The sequence below is a fragment of the Passer domesticus genome, chromosome 3, assembly GCF_036417665.1.
Source record: "Passer domesticus isolate bPasDom1 chromosome 3, bPasDom1.hap1, whole genome shotgun sequence".
In the NCBI taxonomy this organism is placed as follows: domain Eukaryota; kingdom Metazoa; phylum Chordata; class Aves; order Passeriformes; family Passeridae; genus Passer; species Passer domesticus.
Genome location: NC_087476.1, coordinates 111158030 through 111180885, shown reverse-complemented (window position 1 = coordinate 111180885; position 22856 = coordinate 111158030). Strand labels below are relative to the sequence as shown.

Here is a 22856-nt window from a genome sequence, read left to right as displayed (position 1 = left end):
GAGTCACCAGCTACTTCAGCTCATTTCCTAATGGGAAAAAAAAACCAATTTGCTGAGCTCTACTCTCCAAGAAGGCAACAAAGCAAATGAGTGGAAAACTCACCGGGATGAGCAGCACCAGCAGCTCCCAGAGCTGCTCCTGAGGTCTCTCGAGCGGCTTGTCCTGCTGTAGGCAGAAGGCCTCTGTGAAAGCATCCAGCCTTGGTGCATATCAGGAGGTGGCAGAAGGCAGCAAGTTCAATGGAGGTGATTTCGGGGGAGATGATTGCCCTCGTTTCTGCTGCTGGTGGGAAGCTCATCCTGCCCCTAGGTAAGCCTGGGCTGGAGTGCTCACACACTTGGTGACCCCTCTTGGAGTGGACACAGGGCTGCCAGTACCCAGCCATGACATGCATGTGTCTCCAGGCCTCCAAAACCCTCTCCAGAGGCAGGAATGTAAAAATAGCCCTTAATCCAATTTATTACAGCAGGACCCAGCCCTCATGTAAGGGCTACATTGATATTTGCATCAATCACCCCACCAGGGTGATGGGGCTCCCAAAGATGTCGCTGGGATTTTATCCCATGCTCATACCAGTTACCAGCTGGGTGTCCAAGCTGCCTGCTGGCATGTCACTGCTGTGCCTGCATGGGGCTGGTGTTTAAGGGATGAGGCAATTACAGGTGATTCATTAGACCTTGTGCACTGAGATTTGGGGGTTTATCATGTATTGGGGTTTTCACTGGTTCCAGACACCAAGCTGGAAACTTCATCGGGATGAAATGACTGTGGCTGGTTTTCCCTGAGACTGGGTTTCATTGTCCTTCCATCTCCACTGGGAACCTGATCACACACACCCAGAAAGACACTGACACCTTCAAAATGCTGGAGTGAATGCAAAGGATGAAGCTGGTGAAGGATCTAGAGGATAAATCCCATGAGGAGTGACTGAGGGAGCTGGGGGTGTTTGGCCTGGAGAAAGAGGAAGCTCAGGGGTGACCTTATCACTCTCTAGAACTCCCTGAAAGGAAGCTGTGGCCAGGTGTGGATTGGGCTCCTCTCCCAGGCAACCAGTAACAGGAGCAGAGGACACAGCCTCAAGTTGTACCAGGGGAGGTTCATGCTGGACATTGGGAAGAATTTCTTCATGGAAGGGGTTGTCAGGCATTGGAATGGGCTGTCCAGGGAGGTGGTGGAGTCACCATCCCTGGAGGTGTTCAAGAAACAACTGGACATGGCAGTCAGTGCCATGGACAAGTTGACGTGGTGGTGTTCACTCAAAAGCTGGGCTGGATGATCTCAGGGGTCTTTACCAACCTAACTGATTCTGCAGTTCACCCTACACCATATCCAAAAAGTCCATTTTGTGCAACTGTTGCATTTATACAGGAAGATTATATAAAGGTTAAAATCCACCTCACCCTAGTCATGTAACCAGTTATTTTGGTGGAAATGACGCTATTTGAATGAGTGTTCCAAAAAAGATTTCACCTGAAATACCCTTGAAATGTGCTGTACAAGTCGTTAAAGCCCTCACCATGCCCACCTTTTTTCTCTTTGCTTTTATCCACTTTAATTGGAATCTTACCCCATTTATTCCTCTGCCTGCTTCCAAGCCCTCTGTTTCCTTCCCACTGCTTTATTCTCCCAAACTAATCCAAGAGCTGTGTGTGACCCTGTGACCTGCCGAAATCGGTGCCAAAACCTGCATGGCTGAGCTGATCACCACAGCAGCCCTAAAAATGAATCACACCCTCGTGTCTGCACTAAATGTCCTTGCTCCCCTTCACGCCCCGAGCGATTCCTGCAAAGGACAAAATTCTGCCACTGAGGGTAATTAAAAACAGTTCATATCCTGCTAGGATTGCAGGTTTAAAAATCTGAGTGCCAGGGAATCAAGGCGTTTGCTGTTTTTGGAGGAAACGAACTCCCACAAGAAACATATAACTTAATTTTGCTGTCAGATGTTCCCACAGACTCCTCTAGAAAGTCAACCAAAGCTGTATATATGTGCCTGAAGTCAGTTTTAAAAAAGAAATTACATTTATATTTAGATTGTCACCCTCCAGTCATTCAAAATGGTTCATGTGGGAAGTTTATAATGCTATGATCAAACCCTTCATTTTGGAATTTATTGATGTTTGAGTGTCTCGGGTCTTCTGCATGAAAACTTCTGATTGCCTTTAACACACACATCATGTTGACACCAGGAGAGATGGTCCTGAGTGACCCAGCCCTGGAGCAGTGCCAAACAACTGGGACACTTTCCCTTTGGCAGAATGAGAAGAAGGAGCCCCCTTCCCTCACCCCAACAGTGGCAGGGGGATGCTTGTTGGGCAAAGTTTTATGTCCGTATGTCCATCACCACCTAAATGTCAATCAGTTGGCAAAATCCTCCATGTATGGCTCCTTGGCCAAGGAAACTATTCTGACCTTCTCATGCTCCTGGTGAACCAGAGGAAGGAATAACAAAATACTTGGTGGGGAGGACCCAGTGCAGCCGTAACTGACGTGCCTGGGTTTGCTGTGCTAAGAGTGGCCATCTCATGGCACCTCTCTGCTTTCAGAACAGTTTGGTGTCCTGCCACACACTACACCAAGGCAGGCCTGAGCACTAGAGGCACGTGGTACTGACAGATCAGTTCTGTGCTGCTCCTCTGTCTCCCAAAAGAGATAAATCCTCCATCCTCGCTGAGCTGTGCACCAGCGGCCATCCCTACCCCTTCCTGGGGAAATTATATGGGACAGGTGACTCCAAGTCTCTGCTCTTTTAGCAGGAAACGTGGGAATTTGAGAGTGTCTTTCAAATAAAGGATATCTGCTAACCTGTGATGTCCAGGGAAGAAAAACTATTCAGCCTGACACTATTGCATCTTAATGACCTGGAAAGGTAAGTGATGAAACCAATGGAGGGACCAAACCAGAAGGACTCCTCTGGGGTAAGATGAAGGGGTACCTCTGCTTTATCCATGTGCTTCCCCAGCTGACTCCTGGTCAGACAGGGTCAGAATTCTCCTGCACTCCTGGCCAGAGTTGCGTGCATGCCAGGAGCTGCCACAGCCCATGTCTCACTACATCAACTGCATTTGCAATGCAAAATCAAACCAATTCATCTGAATTGTGCAGGGAGAAAAACACTCATCCCTGAAATCTCTGCAAATCAGGTAAAATCCATCAGCAAGGGCAAAGGAAAAAGCCAGTATGGACAAGATTATTCACACCCATATAATCATGTTGACTTGTACCGATATTTATTTTTAACACTCATCTTTGAAAATGTAGGTATAATTAAGCAACCTCTCATGAGCATCATCTGTGCTAGTACTGAAGAAGTGAAACATTCCTATGTAGATCTAATAGCTGATGGTAAATGTTAGCATATCCTTGAGATCTGCGAGATCATTAAAGCAGAAATTACCTCATATTAAAAATGGTTATAGGCAGTTACAGGCTGTATCCACAGCCCTTCAGAGAAAAAAAAATGAACCATCAAGGATAATTTTTTAGTCGTTGTTTCTATCTGAAGTGCAATTACCTTTTTTCTAGCCCCTCAGAGCATTTTCAATAATGAGAAGCCTGTGGATGAATCAGATACTCCATCTTGGCTCCCTTCTGTTGCTGGTGATTTCCAAGCATCTCATGACCAGCTGTAGGCTTCTCCACAAGCCTCTGAATGAGACATTCTTGGCATCCTCATTTCATATACATTATTTGATGGTCTCGTGAGTCTTTTCCAACCTGAATGATTCTGTGAGTCTATACATAGAAAAATACCAGAGAGTCAAGGGCTTGTCCACCACCAACATGGGAGACCTGTGCAGGAATTAACAGCAAATCCTTGAGCCCCAGACCAGCGTTGTAGGCAGCACATTTTTCTCCTGAAGATGATCAGAATCCTGGCCCTACAAATCTTGAGCACCTTGGCTCCAACAGAAACACAGAGTACTCAACAGTTTCTGAATTTTTCACCAGACCAAATCCCTTGTGCACACCAAGTTGGTGAAAGTGGACACCAGGCCACTGAGAGTATTATTATCATTATTAGTATAGGAAATTGAAAGAGCTGGAAGCAGAGGTTGCCGCATAAAAAGCTGGTGGGAACAATTCCTCCCATCATGCAGGTATCAGAATTAGGAAGCAGGAATTGGAAAGCAGCTCAGCTCAGTGGGATTGTAACAAAACACCCATTTATCAAAGTAGTCTAAAAAAAGCATAGCTCTAGGTTTTGAAACTGCCAGTGAAAAGAGAGTTGCATCTCTCAGCAATTTTTAAAGCTATCCTAAAAATTACTTCATTTTTGCTTTGTACCTAGGCACTGAAAAGTCAACGAGTTTTTTATGATATCACGTCCCAAGCTAAATGCATTTTGATCTACACTGCAATGCTGTAAAAAAAATCACATCAAAAGTGCACGTGAGAACAATCGTCAGGGATTGCTCACTCTTTTTGACTGGTTTCACCTACAAAGAGCAGAGACTACAGAGAAACCTGGAGCCACAGACAGGCTCTGCTGCAAAGTCCCCAGAAATACCACAGCCCTTTCTTGCTAGAGCACATCACTTCATTTTCCAAAGCAAATGGAAACATAACCAGTACAAAATCCTGCCTCATGCCACAGGTGCTCTTGCTTGCTTTCCCACTGAGGAGGTGAAGATGGGCACAGCCAGCAGATACCTTCAGAGAGGGCTCAGACACCCTCTGAGCATCTCCACAGCAGGAAACACAACTTAACCCAGGCAGAGGCAGCAGCCAGTGCATGTGGGGATAACTTTGGGCAGGTGCCCAAAGCCCTGAAGCCAAATGAGGGGAGATCTGGGTGGCTCTGGGGGAATTTGGGCTGCATTTGGGGGCTGTCCAGCATCCATCTCAGCAGACCCTTCTCCCAGGGCTATTCCTGCACAACTGGGAGCGATGGGGATGCCATGGGGGTCTCAGCACCTCAGCTGGGGTGTTTTAGCCATTTCTCACTTTGGTCAGGCCTGCAGGACACCTCAGGATCCAAACTCTGAGCAGGAAAATGGGTGCCACCACAGTGCCCAGGTCTCCCTGGCACGGTGGCTCCTGGGCACCTGCATCAGCTGCAGTGCCACAGGGCCCCAGGCATGGCAGCCGTGCATTCACTGTGACACTCAGCTCCCTGGTCAGCCTGGGGCAGCATCCAGAGCACAGCCAGCATCCATCCCACTTGCAAGCAGATGGTTTGGCACTGCTGCCCAAAGAAATGCTGCTGGATGCCCTTCAAGCAAATAAATATATAACTCCAGCAGAGGAGATTCAAAAGCCCATTTTTAAATGAAGAATATCATTTTAATAAAGGGTTTTAAAGACATTGTCTTTGCCCAACAGAAGGAGAGGAGGGCTGGTGGGTTGGCAGGAGCCTGATGCTCAGGGTGACACTGCTGCTCACAGGGGGCTTTCAGAGAATCACAGAATTCCAGAATCATTAAGGTTGGGAAAGACCTGTGGGACCACTGAGTCAAATCATTAACCCAGCACTACCAGGCCCACCATTAAACCATGCCTCATCTACATCACTTTTAAATACTTCCAGGGATGGGGACTCCACCACTTCCCTGGGCAGCCTGTTCCAATAGTTGACAACATTTTCCATGAACAATCTTTTCCTAATACCCAATCTAACCATTTCCTCTCATCCTGTTTATCTGGCACATTTCCTCCCTGCCCATCAGCCCTTTGGCTCAGCAGTGGCAGCATTCCCACATCCCCCACTTCTGATGAAAATGTGGTGCTGACACGGAGACTCTGCACAACCTGCCAGAAGAGAAACAACCCCTTAAAGAAAATCATTCCAAGACACTGCCGGTACCCACAGATGCCCGGGGCTGAGGGGGTTTCTCAGGGCAAGAGATGATTTTGATATGCTCAAGTCAGCACCAGCAGCACCCCATATAGTCAGGAGAGGATGCATTCACTGCATCATTCAGCACTGTCAGGCATCTTTGCTCTAAAATCTTTTAAAACTCCAGAAACTGCAGCTGGGTGTTAATAGCATCACTCCTATACCCTCCAGTACTTTTCTAGTACCCCATAAGGGTTTAATATGCCATGCTGGCAGCCCCGGGAGCATCACCCTTCAGAGAGCTTGCTCCTGCTTGGCTCAGTGCTTTCTTGTGCAGGCAGGAAATCTGTTGTGGGCAGTATTAAAGCACCTGCAAGGCAGATGTTGAGCCCATGAGGAGAGCTCTGAGTAGGCAATATTTGGGAGTGGTGTGGTGTTCAGTTCAAACTGCAAAGGTTTCTCTGCTCTGATTAAATGAGGGGGCACCCCAGGGAGAGAGAAGTGACAGGTCCCCACATGGATTTTCTTCCCCTGCTGCTGGACAAATTTAGTCATTCAAACCCCAATATATTATCAGTGGACATTTCCATCTGGACAGGCTACAGAGCTGCAAGCCACTAAAAATATGGGTTAGAATAAAAGCTGCTCTCCCCAGAGAGGGACTGAGTGGGGAGGTGAGGGTGACACAAAAGTGGTGTTTTATCTAGGGTCCAGCTTCAGGAGGGAAGCAAAGAGCTTGTCTCCTTTCAGGACATCCATGAGGATGTCTGTCCATGTGCTTTTCCACTCTGAGCTGGATAAAGACCAACATCTTTCTATACAGTTTTTCCAGCAACCATTTTTGGCCACCCAGTCCATTTTAAGACAGAAACTGCTGACTGTCAGGGTACATTGAAGCTGAGAACTTATTTCTGTCAGGCTGGTTTCTAGCTGGTCTCTCTGAAACTGCTACAAGCAGAGCCCAGCCAGGGTTTTTCCACAGCTCACACTCTGACACAGAGAGTCACATCCTACTCACCACAGCTTGTCTGCTCCCATGGATGTTTTTTACATGGCCTGGCAGAGGGTGCAGGTCAGTGGGAAAAAAAGCATTTCTAGAAAGGTGAATTTTCAGCAGGCACAAGAAAACCTGATGGCATCAAGCTTTCTGCCATGCAATTCCTGGAGCTGTTCTGCCTGCACACATTCAGGAGCGTACATCTCAGCAGCCACTTTCCTCCTCAGCTGCAATTGCAAGACTTTGCTAGTGTATATATATATATATATATATATTTTTTTTTTTTAAGAAGAAATAGGACTACTTTCTGTGTGCAAACAGCTTTTGTTGGTTTGTTTGTTTTTGTGGCTTTTTTAGAGCAGCATGTGAAGGGCCCCCAAAAATTACAGCCTCTCCCACCTGCCCCACACTTCAGCCTTCAGGTTCAGCACCCACTGAGTTTCAAAGGGCTCAGGGCTTGGTTTCACTACCCAAGGAAGTGGGAAGTGAAACATCACACACAGACTCATGGTGACCTCATCCTGCTCTGTTCAAATTGGTGCAAGTTTTGTCACTAACTCACATAACAGCAAAATCAAGCAGCCTGTGTTAGTGAAGTGAACACCCTGTGGTTCTCCCTTTGTACCACTTCAGTTTAAGCACATGCGCCTCATGGCTGTGCTGCTCCTCTCCTCCCTGTTTGCCTGTCCAATTGCACAGCACTAAAAGCAGAGGAATTTACGGTGAGCATTTGCACTGTGCTGGCTGCGGTGCAAAGCAGGACTGTGTTTGGGGACAGACTAAACTTCAGGAGAGGCAGAGAAGAGCATTCCTCCTTCCAAAGATGCCCAACACCATCCTAAAGGTGTACAAGGCACTTGGCCACTACAACCACGAGAGAGTTTTCCAAAACCCTCCTGACTGATGGTTATGAAGGTTTCTCTGAGCTCCCTGTGAAATGCATTATTGGCTGCCTGCTCTCTATAGACCAGATGCATTGCAATCCATTTTCTAGACTCAGTTTTCCCATTTGGATCAAGATCCTACCTGGGCAGCCCTCATAAAGGGACTGGCCCAAAGCAGGCACGGCAGCTCAGGATTTCACACCAGGCATCCCTCCCATGCTCCTGTGTCCTCCTGGAAGGGCCTAAGAGCAAATTTTCAGGCATTATCTGCAAATGTCAGATTACTGCACTGGTTACCATACTCCCCCAAAAAACTCCTTGTTCATATTAAACACCTTCAAGCAGCCTGATGCCTTGCATGATATCTTTTGGTAAGGGTAATAGGGAAAAAAAATCCTAAGTGCATGCCTCAGGATGCGTGGGAGGTGCAGCAAAGCCTTGGATTGATTTCCTCTCGTGTGCACAGGATAAATAAGCATCTAGTCACTGATGGAGATCAGTTTTCATTCTTAAAAAAAACCACAGTAAAACTAAACTTTGTAATACTAATGGGTAAGATACTCATCAGCTTTCTAAGTTTTTCAGTAAGAAAATTACACTTTTATCTACAAACTACACTCCAGAGAGAAATTAAACCATTGAGAACTACTGAGAGCACAACAACATTAGTGTGAATTCATGGGCCAAATCAACAGCCAGTCTAATCTCAGGGTAAGAAAAGCATTTACTTCATGCAGCTCCTCTGATTCACACTGAATGAGCACATCTCTTACAAGAGAGATTACAGAGCTAATCCCGTGTCTCTCTACAGCAGAAAGATAAACAGCACTGCAGCTTTCTCATAACCAGTGCTGTAGCATGCCACATGATGCTTGATCCAGCCACAGCAGCACAGAGAGAGGGGCTTCTGCAAGGTTTCCCTCTCAGAAATTGATTTCCTTCCCAGAGCGCAAAACAAAGAAAAAATTAAATAGAGAAGGAGCTGTTAAAATGCTACTATAGAGGAAATTGGAATATGAATCAGGTCTGCTAGAGCCAGGTTAGCTCTGCTCCAGGACTGTGTCACTGCACTGCAAGGGCAGGTCCAAGCTGGAGTCTCACAGAACATCAGACATTTTTAACAAGCCACCCAGCCATGCAAGTGTTTCACAGTGCTGGTGGTCCACAGCCTGCTTAGCAAGTGCTGCTCATCCTCTGGGGCAACCTCAAACAAGTGGTTTTGCTCTCAGATGACTTTCTTTAAGTTAAAGGCAATAACTAGAGCAGAACAGCAGAGGCCAAACGAGTGCTGAAATGGCCCTTTCCAGAACACCTCTGGAGAAAGGCCAGCCTGTGCTGGGGGCCAGGGCTCCTACAGCAGCCAGGGTGCCCCCAAACTGGACCAGAGGAGACCACACCATGGACTCTGCACCATCCGAGCTGCTCCCAGCTGGTGCAGGCACTCTTCTCATCTCAGGCTCCTGTGCCAGCATGGAGAAGTGCAGATTTTTAAGACTTTAGTTTCTCTGAGGATGTTCCTACAGAGAGAAGGAACATCTCACAGAGCTCTCTGCACCCCCTGATTTCCTGTCCCTGCATCACCAGCCTTGGGCATTATCATACACATCCTTTTAGACAGCAGGCACAAAGTAAGCAGACTTCTTTTTTTTTTTTTTTTTAACCTTTTAATGTCATTGACTGCCACCAAGGTGGGAGTGAATTGCTGTAGTGCATCCCAGTGTCCCTGAGTGGAATGATAAATGCCACAGCAGAATGAAGATATGACAGATGACTTCCTGCAAGCAGAAAGGGAGCGTGAGCTTCAAACATCTATTACTGCCCAAGGTGAAAAGAGTCAGTAGGTACAGAAACCAAAACTCCCACACTGCCCTCCCAGGTCATGGCAAAAAAAGACTGCAGCCAGAGCATCTGCACTAAAATGAGCATCACAATAATCTTGCTGGTAATTTGGACATTGAACATTGATATGAAGCTTGGTTTTTAATTTTTACTTTCTTCATTAGCCCATGAAAGCATAAGAAAACTAGCTGCCATTATGTTGAGACCCTGAAAACCAAGAGAGGGACACTCAGGTCAGCAACAACCTCCAGCAGAAAGGCACAAGGAAGAATTACTGCAAATATCCAGGCAGAAGGGAACTGCTTCTGAACGGCGTTTCCCCAATTCCCTAAACCCACAAGGCTTGCACCATGGTAACACACGCTGTCATTCTTTGCAGGGCTTGGGACTACACTTTGACAGCTACATTTCTGATCCTTTGTAGAGTGTTTTTTGTTGAACCACAGGCCCTGGGGAGGAGGTGCAGCACGTGCAGCAAACGTGGCACTGTTTACTGGCTCTCTGTGTCTCCCTATGGCTGCACCTGCACAGGGAGAGCAGCTCCCCAGGCAGCTCTGGATGGGGTCAGGTGGGTGCAGAGCGGTTTTAAAGCTTGGACTGTCTGTCAGAGGCATCTGGGAACAGCCACACAAGGGAAGCCAGCATGCTGAAGAGACTGACAATCTCTGGTCTGAAGACCACAGCGGTGGATGCTTTCCTGAAGTTTTGTGCACAAAAAGAAAAGGGCAGGACAGAAGATATTCCAAAAGCTCAGTATGGAAAAAATTAGTGTTCCTCAGGATATAATGCAGCATCTTCAGGCAGGCACAGACATACCTTAGGAGTGCTTCCCAGCTTCCTGCCTCCCCCACAGCCCAGTCCAGCAGCGGGTTGGAGATGGGATCAGCCTGCCAGAGGGATGTGCAGCAGCCTCCCTGTGCAGGTCTGCTCTTTGCCATGGCAGCTGGGCCCATGGCCAGAGTCCACAGCAACTCACAGGGGAACGGCTGCCTAATTTTTGGAGAAAGAGTGAGCATATTGAAGCCCCCCCTGTGCCTTGCCCTGACAAGCCATGCCTTTGCAGTGTGCAGCAGGATGGGGTGGATTAGCAGGGGAAATATTCTCATTAGCACAGGCTATTTATTTATTCACAGATTTTCCCTCAGTTCTCTTGTTCAGCACAGCTGTTTTCAGTTTTCCAACCATCCCCACAAAGGCAGAACCATTACATCCTTCAGGAAACTGCCACAGAATTCAAGCAGCTCAAAGCAGGTGCCAAGGCACCTTTTTCCCACAAAGGCAAAAGAGCAAAGACATTTTCTCACCTCCAGGAAAGCACTACTCACTGCAGCTGGAGGAGCAGACACAACCTGTCATCTGCTTTACTCGATTGTTTCCCTCAGCTCCAGGCACTGCTGCTGGGTCAGGTGAAGGGGACACCGAGTCAGGAGGGCAAGTCCCAGCTGCCACTTAAAGGGATCAGAAATTGTCACTTCCCTCTTTGACAGCAGAGGTTGGTCCCTCTCAATTTGACTGGCAAAGCAGCAGGTGCAGGGATGCATCTACCCCTGTCCCACCCCATGCAAATAAAAATCTCTGCTGGCAGCTGAGAGAGACACACACACATAAAAAAAGCACTGGATGGTGCTCCCCTGTGCACAGGAACAGTGCAGGAGCTTGGCAGGAACAGAGAGAGGAAAGGCAACAGGCTGGGAAAGGCAGCTGCAAGGCTGGGAGTGGAACAGGAATATCTGCGACAACTGCTAACAAGGCTTTTTCAGAAAACAGCATCAAGAGCCAAGTTATACCTGCAAGGGTTGCAACCGTTTCAAGAAGATGACAGCACCTCTCCCCTTGTCTTTAAGGCTTCAGGCTCCTGAGGCCACTTCTTTTTCTTCTTCCCAGGTCAGCAAGAGGCAAAGAATTCAATGCATGACCTCACACTTCTTCAGATGCAGAGCAGCAACTGCTCTCCCTTGATTTTTCAAATAAATCTGCCCCAGTGCAGAATAGCAAGACCAATTGTCTCACTTCTTCTTATCCAGAGAAATTGCTCAGCCTGTGTAGTGGCAGGGTGTTCCAAACCTCATTAAATTAATGCCATGAAAACCAGTTAAACCACCATTGTCATCTCACACCAAACCAGATGAAACTGCTCACACAATCCCAGACCTCAGCAATGAGCTCTCCCTCAGGCTTCCCTGGACCTGGGAAAGTCAGACCAGGAGCACTCCCAGTCACTTACAGGGCGGCTGTCAGCCCAGAACAGCTACATGCCCTAAGAGCTGATGCAAAGTTATTTATAATGCTCTGCAAAGCCAGGCCACCAGCGGGGCCGGTGTCACCAGCAGGGACCCAAAGCTCTCCAAGCACTGGAAGTCTCCTCAGGGCAGTGTCAGTGCCAGTGGGCAAGGACTCACCTCAGTCCTGTTCTGCCATTTCTGATTCCAGAACCACCCCAGCTCCAGGAGAGGAGAGAGACACAGAGCCACTTGGTGACTGCATTATTATGTGAGATGAACAGGCACGGCTCCAAGCTGGAATATGCAAAGACAAGTCCAGATCTGTCAGGCAGCTTTCCCTGGAGTCATCTAACCCTAACTGGAGCCTTTGACCAAAACCCAACACTTTCTCATCAAGCTGGCTACCAGATGCTCCTGATCCCTAAAAGGGCACTGAAATCATCCAAGGAAAATTAATTCCTTCAGGGTTTGCTCATGTCCCCTCTTTTGTTTTACCCCATCTAATGCAGTTTTCTTCATGAAGAGCCTTCTAGGTGAACAGTAAGAGCAGAGACCAAAAAGACCACTCGCCTGCAGCATTCAGTGCCAAGCTTTCTCAGGTGAATGAGCAAAGAGGTCCTTGCATCTTTATTGAGGGCTAACACTGCATGGCCTCAGTGCTCCTCAACAGCCTCATTAGTTTCTTTTGGAACTTCTATAATCTTTGCATCCCTGGCACAGCTCTGTAATAAGCAGCCAAGTTGTGGAATTGCTCCTGCCCCATAGGTACATTTCTGAACAAAAAGCTAAATTGGAAGCAGCAAAAATAGCCACGCCGCCTGCTCACATGAAATCACAGTACCTGTAACCCAGTTTGCCAGCAGCACTGACATATGGAGACTTAACCCTGCCTGATCTCCTCCTGCCTATATCCAGCAGCAGAAGGAGGGGGAAGTGTAGTGTAGAAGAGAAAAAAAAAACAGTTCAAAAGATTAGCTTTAAAATCTTGTTAACTTGCACCTTTCTTCCTTGTGAGTGTTGAAGGGCATGAAAAAAACTGAATCTTCTTTGCTGCAGATGCAGAGACCCTTCCTGAAGCACACAGGAGGTGCTGCCCCATCACTCCTGAGTCACACACGAGCACCTTTCACCCTCAGACTGGCAAATCTGGCCACACAGGAACACCTCAGTCAGCCTCCAACTGCAATGCAAAAATAAGAGCAGCCTGTCCTCAGCACAGTGCAGACACACGGAACTGAGGCACTGCACCCAGAAAGGAAAGAGTGGACACAAAGAACAGAAAGGGGACTGCGGGAAGCACAGAAGTGGCCCCTCTTGCTGGTTGGTGGCAGCTCAATGAGGAACTCCTTGGCTAAGCAGACACTTAAAGTGCACACAGGGTCAAAGGGACAACACAGAAATTCTTGGAAGAGATGACCTCTGGTGGTTTTATGCCTTGGTTCTCTTGGTTACATGGACAAGACATTGAGAGAGGGGCATTTTTGCTCAGAGCACAGGGACCTTACCATGCACAGGGAGAGGCTGTCAGCACCAGCCATTCCAGTCTCACAGGAACTGCCCCTTTCTAGCAATACCCAAAGCAGTTTGAGCCAACATTTTTGGATACTTTGGTAGTCGAAACAACCCAAATTGCAAAAACATACATTGGTACTTTGTGCTTTTCCAGACCATGCATTAACTGTGCTGTTTGTAAATGCAAATCTGTTATTTTCTTTGTAAGCAAAATGCATTTTAGTTTAATGGCCAGAAAGGTGTTATGCAGCACACCAACCTCTCAAACAAGCCTTTAGTGCTCCTGTAAAGCAGATCTAATATGTCCCAGTCCTGGTCTAAGTACAAGCATTATCCAACAGCAAACTGAACATCACACCTCTTTTATGACTATCTAAATGTTTAAATGGACACCACTGCAACACGTTAATTCCTGACACAGCACTATGGCACAGCTTTAACAGCAGCACTGCTGTCCCCAGCACACACCCACTGATGCAATCTCTGAACACAGCAAGTTTGCCTAACATCTTCAGCATGATTTTATTTCTATCATCTCCTGCGACAAACAACTTTTCCCATTAGTCTTTCAATGCTGACAGCTTTAAATATAGGTAGTATTCTTCAGTTACAATTTAAAGTGCTAAATTTCAAGGAGAAAATAAACTTGTACCAGCACGCTTTCAAACTGCCTCAATGAGAGAAGCACATCAGATAAAAAGCAATGTATTCTTACTTTGTAGACAGCCCTCACTAATCATGATCAGCTCAGACATTCCAGTTAAAATGTAACTTCACCCCAGCCTCTGCTTCCATTACAAAACCACAACTCAGGCAGGAAGGGCAGGCCTGTAGTGCACTTGACCCAAGCATTACCATTCACAAAGCAAACAAAAAAAATCCCTCCCACCCACCCACCTCATCCCTCCCAAGACCTGTACAGGTACACATGCAAAAAAATTCTGACAAACCACAGAAGCATCTGGTTGGAAAAGACCAAAGATTATGGAATCCAACCATTAACCCAGCACTGCCAGGGCCAGCACTGAGCCATGTCCCCAAGTGCCACATCCACCTGTATTGTCAGTACCTCCAGGGTGGTGATTCCAACACTTCTCCAGGTGGCCTGTCCATGGTTTGACAACCCTTTTGGGGAAGAAGTTTTTCCTAGCACCCAAAGTAAAACTCCTCTGGTGCAATTTGAGGCTGTTTCTTCTTGTCCTGTCATTTGTTATTTGGGAGAAGAGACCAATCCCCACCTGGCTACACCCTCCTTCCAGGGACTTGTAGAGAGGGATAAGGTCTCCCTTGAGCCTCCTTTGGTCCAGGCTGAGCCCTCCCAGCTGCTCCTCACCAGACTTGTGCTCCAGACCCTTCTCCAGCTCTGCTGTCCTTCTCTGGAGTCTCTCCAGCACCTCAGTGTGTTTCCCATAGTGAGGGGCCCAGAACTGGACACAGCACTGGAGCTGTGGCCTCACCAGTGCCCAGTACAGGGGCACAATCACTGCCCTGGTCCTGCTGGCCACACTCTTGCTGACACAGGCCAGGATGCCACTGGCCTTCTTGGCCACCTGGGCACACTTAGATGTTTTTTTCTAATGGAGCACTAGCATAGCATTAGTAAATCTTCAGAGAATCAATTAATATAATTGCATTACACAAAAAAGAACCATGGCCTAGGACAAAGATTTTGTGTACGTACTGCTGCTTTCCAAGGCTCTGGCAACTGCTTGACACCTCAACTGTTAGACTTTCTAGCAGACTTGTGGTAAAGCATTACACATTCTGTTTGTGCAGTCAACAACACTCAATATGAAAAAAACATTTTATTGCAAACTTCTAAAAGGACAAAATGATCCCAACTAAAGCAGGAATCTGGCACGTAATGTGCTCAGATTTTTTTACAAAATAATTACAATCCAAGAAAAAATGCCTACATAAATGAGCACAAGTATCATAAAGTATAAAAGCTACAAGACAAGAAAATTATAGTTCTTTCAATACAAAGTATGTTTCAGGAGCTGTATCCTGTTCTTGCACATTTCATGATGTAACTTTCGTTCGAGAAATTATTTCATTCACAAAACTGTTGTTCTTTGCCAATACATCATTTCTCAGCTGTTTCAACTTGACTTTAATGTCTTCTTCTGACATATCTGTCAGGGGCAATGCTTTCACTTGACAAAGAAAATCCTGAATTATCTTTTCACCTTCCTGAAATGGAGAGAAGAGAAGGAAAAGAAAGCAGAAAAGGTGTTTAGACTGCAAGCAGGAATTTTCCAAATTCTCTACAAAGTATTGTACATCAGCAGAAACTCAGTGCAGGCAAAAATCATGCTTATTTTTGTCCTTGCTATCAAGTTCTGAACACCAGAACAAACCACTTACACTGGTACCAGAAGTTATTTTTCAATGCATGAGCAAAAAGCACCAGTTGATCAGCATAAATACAGTATTTAACATGGTAATCTCCTGTAAGTGTTCCACATTTAATTCCAGTGTGCAGCAACACGAGGTGAGGACTGCCAGCAGGAACAGCACCAGAATGGTCATATTACCCAAACTAGTTACTTTTAGAAGGGACTGTCAATCAAAAGCAATGCTTCAATATGCAAAAGGAAAGGACAAATTGTAACCAAGCAACTGCAGAGTGGCCGTCACCAAGGAGAACAGATGATAATTAAGCTTTATGCATATGCTTTTACACCAACAGGCAAAGTGGAACTTCTAAAACAATCTGACTTGAATAGCAAGAACAAACATTGCAATGAACAATATTTAGAATCCCTGTATTGGAAACAACTGGTCCAGAATGCAGAAGTTTGTCCAGTCCTCTGCATTGTAGAAGTCTACTGAAAAGTTCACTTAGTTTTCCTCTTAACATTTAAGACTGATGCAGTAGTTTTCAGTGCAGAAGTTTCCAAAAAGTAATAGCACCCTTTTCCCTCTACACACCATGTTAACCAAGGCAGACAAATTCTCTGGGTGAGACATCTAAAGCTCTGCCATTCTATTGCCTAGAGGGTTTATGGTATATTTTGTATTACTGAAACACCCAGGAATAAAACATGACGCTGTATTTGTCACAAGTGTTTGCTATGTCAATTTAATTTACACCAACTTAGGACCACACAGCCAGGTCCAACTAATCGAAAAATTCCTTCACCACGATGCCTGACACAGGAAAGGTAATAGTGGAGCAACTGAGGCAGCTGGAGGGAAAGCGTTCTGGCAGTAAAAAGCAGAACAAACCAGAGACTGCTCATCTAAAGCATCAGATCCACTTACTGAGCCAGAACAACAAATGCAGTTGACCTCTGAAACTGAAAATAAAGTAACAGGTAACAGCCTCTGTCTAGAGCAAAGGCTTTTTTAAATGTAGGAAGTATTTTGGATGTGGACTAACAAACACTTCAAGGCTTCCACACACTGGAGTAGTCCCAAGGCTGCCAGAAGGAGACCAAGGTGGTACAAGGCTGTGGAGCTCCAGGCTGACTGCTGGGACACAGAACGAAGCTCTGAAGCAGGTTTGCACACACAGCAAGAAGGACCCAGCTACAATGGACAAAAACCAGTGCAAGCCACAAAGCAGCTGCACTGGATTTCCCAGGAGGCTGCCACAGATGCCACTGTCAGGACTTAATCCAGCAACAAGACAACACAGGATAGTCCATAGAAGCTTCCTGCAGCCTTTGTTTTCCTCTACACTACCTGCTAAGGAAGCTTCTCTAAAGAAACTTCTCTTTGTGACACCATAGATCAGGTGTAAATCAGCCATTCCAGGTACTGATTGCTGCGTTCTTTGATGTGATCAGCTTCTGAGATGTGACAGTTCTCATGGGACATGGAAGGGCACGAAGGAGAAGGCTGGGTATTCAGCTTTTCTCTGGTGTGAGCAGATCTGATCACTGGGCTCTAAGAACACCATGGCACCAATGAACACTCAAATAAGGGGGAGCAAAACCAGGTGTGACCCAACTGCAGAGCCAAGAATATTCTACACAATGGTAACAAAAGCTGTATCTTAAAATCTGTGTTTTTAGATAAAATTGTTGCCTACATTAACTTGAAATTAATCTAAATCAAACTCACTACCCCTGAACATCTCTTCAAGTCCTAATGAACATCATAGCTAAGCCATTTTGTAATGGAAAAATACATTACAGGGTAATTATCCTCAGGCTTTGGGGGAATCTGAATCCTTAAATGATTTTGCTTCAGCAACTCAAATTTTAAAAAAATATTTCTGACAGCAAACCTCTCTTTCTCTGTATAATTTCTTGGCTGGTGGTTCTCCTTCAGATTCCTTGGACTTGCCAATGTTTTGAAACTCCTCCAGCTCCAATGCTTTCTCTCTTGCACTTTCTATCACATGTTTTGGGAAGGCCGCCAACTCTGCTACATGTATTCCAAAACTCTGGTCACAAACACCTGGATGCAGAGAAAAAAATCCAGTTAAGAATTCTCAGAAGACAATATGGCTACACAGAGATTACATGGACATGCTTGTAATAGTTCTCTGTTATCAAAAATTAAGTGAATTACATTGTTTGGATCTCCTCAACACTTTCTGATTTACCTTTTCTACTAAAAATGATAACACAAAAAATATGCTCTTATTTAATTAAGCTCTATTAGAGCAGTAATTGCACAGCTCCAAAGTGCTTCAAGAAATGGAAAACTCTTCAGGCAGAGAGAATTTCCCTCTAGTATATGAATCAAATCAAACAATGATTTGTATTAAAGCATTTTGGCACAGTGTGTAGAATATAATAATTTGCATGTTTTTAATAGGTATCTCTGACATTTACTCTATACCTATATAAATATATATCTGTGTGTGTATAGATAAATATTAAAAATGTTGTATTCTGTCATCTCTCTCCTCCTTTGCATCTGTACCACATAATTCCTCAGTCTCCAAGAGTCACCGTTAATTATATCAAAATCCCTCAACTGTAACTTCACACTTACTTCAATTAATACACTCTTTATAAAGTGTTCAAGAAAAGTCCTCATAATTGCTCAGAATATGTAAATTATACATAGTTACATAAAACAATTTTCACTTCAGTATCAAAAACCCTCTGATAAAATCTATCAACTCTTATTTGTTTACATTATCATAATTCCATTTGTCCTCCCACAGATATTACTACATCCTTTTAATTCTGGTCTCCAGCAAGGAGTTAAGAATAAATTAATTACACTTGCAAAATGACAGGGTTTTTTTGTTAACTAATCATCTATTAAATAGCAGGTAACCAAAGAAGAGATGAAGGAAAATCTTAGTATTCAGACTTTTTCTGTTTTATTAACCCTGTAATCTCCCAGGTTTCTTAAAGGAAATGAACCCATTTAAGCAGGCATTAGTCTTCCTGATTTTGTTTTGAAAAGACACACTTCCCCAGACCCAGAGCTAACTCAGCTCTCAGCTCAGAGAATCCTGAGCAGAGGCCTGGAGAACAGTACTTCATGTGCCTCCTCTTCCAGTGATTCTGTCACTCTTGAAGCACAAAGACATGGTTGAAAACACTGTATAAAAGTTCTTTGTCACGCTTTTCAGGTCTGGTTATGCTTTTCAAACTACATCAAACCTGCTACTTGTTTCAAAACACAGCTGTATCCCAGCTGCCTAGATGCACATCCCTGATGGAGCACTATATCAATTCCAAAAGGGAAGGAGGATAACACTAACTGCAAAAACTTAGGTGAGAGATGGATATCTGAGTGGAGACCAGGTATTTAAAGATGAAGATTTCACAGTGTTGCATCTCCTCTGACAGAGGTTTAGATAGATAAAAATGTTGTGACTCCATGCTCAACAGCACTTCCAAGAAAATGGATGGAACGAAAAGATACTGCATGTACAAAGAAAAGATGTGCATGACTAAAAATGGCAAAATTGATTGAAGAAAAATAGGAAACTGGGCTTCTACAGTTCTTATCATGACCAGAATGGCTGAATTAATACAGGTTTTAAAAACAAAAGGAGTGGGTTGAAGAAAGAGAAGCCACCCAACTGTCTGGGGAATATTAGGAGGCTTCACTGTACGAGCTGCTGCTGCTCCAAAGGATGTAGAAGGTTTTGATATAGTGTATATTGACCTCCTCCTCAACCAACATGCCCTAACTAAGGCTTGTTTGCAGAGCCTGTACATCACCATCTCTTGCTGCACAAAAACCACCTGGTATCCATGTACACTTGCAGCAGTTTATGACTATTTTTATGCGGTTCCAATGCCGCACTAAGCCAACTTTTAAGCACCAATTTGAGCATAAACCTTCACTTTGTGGGAGGAGCTCAACATGTGCTGAAGAAGATGGGGAACAGCAAACTAGGAAAGAACCACAGACATCTCCTCTGCAGTGGGCCTGGCTGGGAATCAGGGCCACAGCAATTTGGAGTAATATTAAAGCAAAAACTGAGCATTCCCTAGGAGCAGCACTTCTGCTCCTGCTGTGATTCCCCTTGCTCAGAGCAGTCTCCCACAGCTTTACAGAAGAGTACCCAAAACCTAACTGCAAGATTATACCCAGAGGGCAACACAAAATCAGAAGTGGTCATACGTGTAATCTAGGGGCAAGAAATGAAGTAATTCCATGGATTTAAAACCAGAAGAAATGAGTAAGAAATAGGCAGTCAGCAATGACACAGGAGTAAAACCAGCAAGGCATCAGATCCAGGATAGCCAGAGTGTCCTGCAGTAACCCTGTTCTACCCATTCAAGTGTTACCTAATTGCTCATTCCTCCACTCTGGAACTCAGGAGAGGAAAATTAAGAGGTACACAGAGTAGGAAGGAGTACTCCGGCCACATTTTAAATCAAAACCTCAGCCCAGAGGTTGCCAACCGGACTGAAATACTCTAGTGAGAACAATCCAAAATCACTGTAGAGTTCACAACTAAATTAGAATGCCATAAATGGGCACACCTTGCAAGCCACAGTTACAGCTCTGCTTAATTTAGCAATAAATACAGGCTCCTGCTGAAGGGAACAAAAACAAATGATGGGGATATAAGGAAGCAGGAGGAATAGATGGAATTTATGCCTAATTAAAAATTGTTTAATTTAATACTGAAAGGAATAACTGGATCCACTAAAAGACTTTAATTAAATATATCTAACTGAAGTTATACTAACAAAACAGGCTAATTCTTGTTTCATTGTGATGCCATTTACTAAAAATTGCCCATATGATTTTTCCTACATCAAACTGCTGTATAAATTGGGCAACATCAGACTAAGTCTTATTACAATGGAATAGACATTATTAAAAATTGTCAGCACACAAAAGGTGCATTCATTCCTTTTAAAAGAACAGTTTGAGAAACGTAAGTCTCTTCCATCAGCAGGTTAAAATAGCTGTTTTAGGAAAACAGAAAATAACCTTCTGGAACCCTTCTGTCTGTCTTTAAAAAAGAAAAAGGGAGCAATACAAAAGCATCAACCTGAGTGGCAGAAATAGCCTGGACAGCTCAAGAAATAATCATTAACATCACCACCTACTGTGTTCACACATGGACAGAGAATATATATATATATATATATGTATACATATAGATATATATAGATATATATATATATACATAAATAAACCCCAAGCCTGGAGTATGACACGAATTGTGGGGGGATTTTTTGTCCATTACTGTTGGAACCCTGGTTACTGAGAATTTTAGACTTCCTGTGCTGACAAGCATTGACCCCCAAGAGAACACTGCAATTAACCTGAAGCCGTAGAGAAAGCTTCCAAAATTGAATAATAGAGCTAGGATTGTAAGTGTGTAGTTTGAATAGAAATGTGGAATATCACATAGTAAAAAACTTAAAGTTTTCGAATACAGTAATATATATATAAAACAAAATAGAAGTTTTAGAGCAGAAGCTAGTCCTAGTTTTTCTTCACCTTCTTCTTCATGAGTTTAAGTCCACATTGAGGGTCACAAGTAGTTATTAAGTTAAAAATAAAAATAATTTAACTGTCATTTCTTAATTAAACAGTTTATCCTTAAAAGACCTTCTAGAAAGAGAAATATGGCTCCATTTTTTAATTTATTAGTAAAGCACTGCAGAACTCACAACTTACAAGACTGTAATACAAATAAAAACTAATAAACACCTAAATCCGAACAAAAAATACTCTTATCACATATTTAATCCCAACTTGAACAAAAACAAAAAAAAAACAACAACACCACCAAAAAATGACCAAAACAAAAATCCACACATGAAGATTTTTCTCTCTCAGGGGAACACAAAGTTGAGACACAGCCTCACCTTCCTTGACACGATACAGCATCGTCAGCGTGTCATCGCTGGTCAGAGCAGTGACATGGAGGTTATTTACTGTTGGCACTTGGTCAGCAAGAGCTGTGAGCTCATGGAAGTGTGTAGCAAACATGGCAAACCCACAGATTTTGCTGGCAATGTATTCTGAGATAGCCCAGGCCAAGCCAAAGCCATCGTAGGTAGAAGTTCCTCTTCCCAGCTCATCAATGATTATCAGAGAGTTCTCAGTTGCTGTCCTAAGAACACAAGAGCATTTGTAAAGTTTGAGAGCAGCAGGAACTCTGGATATTGGAGTATCACAAGTTATGCTGTGGATGCAGAGCATGGAAGAGGAAGAAGACCCAGCTAAAAAGAACTTGAGATTCTCCACTAAGATTCCCCCCAAAACAAAAATCTCCAATGCACCTCTCTTAGAGCGCCTCCTTTCCCATCACCCCCAGCCGAGACAATCAAACAAAAGCACAGGACTTGCCTAAGGATTGAGGCAGTTTCCAGCATTTCAGCCATGAAAGTGGACACTCCTTTCAGCTGGCTGTCTCCTGCTCCCACCCGAGCCAGGATACAATCCACAATGGTTATTTCTGCAGACTCACAGGGCACAAAACACCCAATTTGGGCCATGAGAACAATCACCCCTGTCTGTCGGATGTACGTTGATTTTCCCCCCATGTTAGGGCCTAAAGAAGAAATTTTCCAAAAATTAATTGAAAAAACATCATCTTTTTACATTTCAACAGTTTTTTTAAAAGGAGAACACGCTCTAAATTAGAACAAAGAGTGTTTAAATTTATTACTCTCTTGCCAGAGAAGAGCAGCAAACTTGTCTAACAGGTGCAACAAGTGGCTCCAGGGCTAACAAGGCTTGCTTGTTTGTCTTACTGAATGCTCCTTTTTCAAAAGAAAGGTGATCACAGAAAATCAGGGGCCTTCATAAGTTTTTGGACTTTTCAAAAGTATAAGCAGTCATCTAAGGTTTTTATACCTGAAACTAATAAGCTTTAAATTAAAAAAATTATCAGTATTTATTTCTGCTTAAGAATGGCAATAATTTGTTTTCACCTCAAAGAACTATTAAAATCTCTCTGTAAAAATGAAACGGCTTAGTTACAGACTGGGTACAAGCTAATGGGTCATCCAGAATCACCAAACCCAGATATTAAGCAGTTAATTGTAACTGAAATACAAATGAAATAAAAAGTATTATGCAGAAAACTGATAATTAAAACCAATTTTACACTTTTGCTTACCAGAAAAAGAAGCGTGTTACTATGCATTAATTCAGATTTTTGATTTTTCTTTTTGATTATGTTATAAGTGCTCATTAATCATTCTCTTATTTCAGATCTTTGCTA

The 22856-nt window shown here is 44.2% G+C and overlaps 1 protein-coding gene across 1 annotated transcript in view; it reads right to left on the bottom strand.

The window, feature by feature from the left end:
* Positions 1-15024: 15024 nt before the first annotated feature.
* Positions 15025-22856, bottom strand: part of MSH2 (mutS homolog 2) — a 45612-nt gene continuing 37780 nt past the window's right edge. The window contains exons 13-16 of the mRNA XM_064415135.1: positions 21977-22181; positions 21493-21740; positions 17472-17644; positions 15025-15427 (exon numbers count right to left, since the gene is read on the bottom strand). Coding sequence (XP_064271205.1) covers positions 15257-15427; positions 17472-17644; positions 21493-21740; positions 21977-22181 — 797 coding nt within the window. The 3' untranslated portion in view covers positions 15025-15256. The remainder of the gene's footprint in view (positions 15428-17471; positions 17645-21492; positions 21741-21976; positions 22182-22856) is intronic.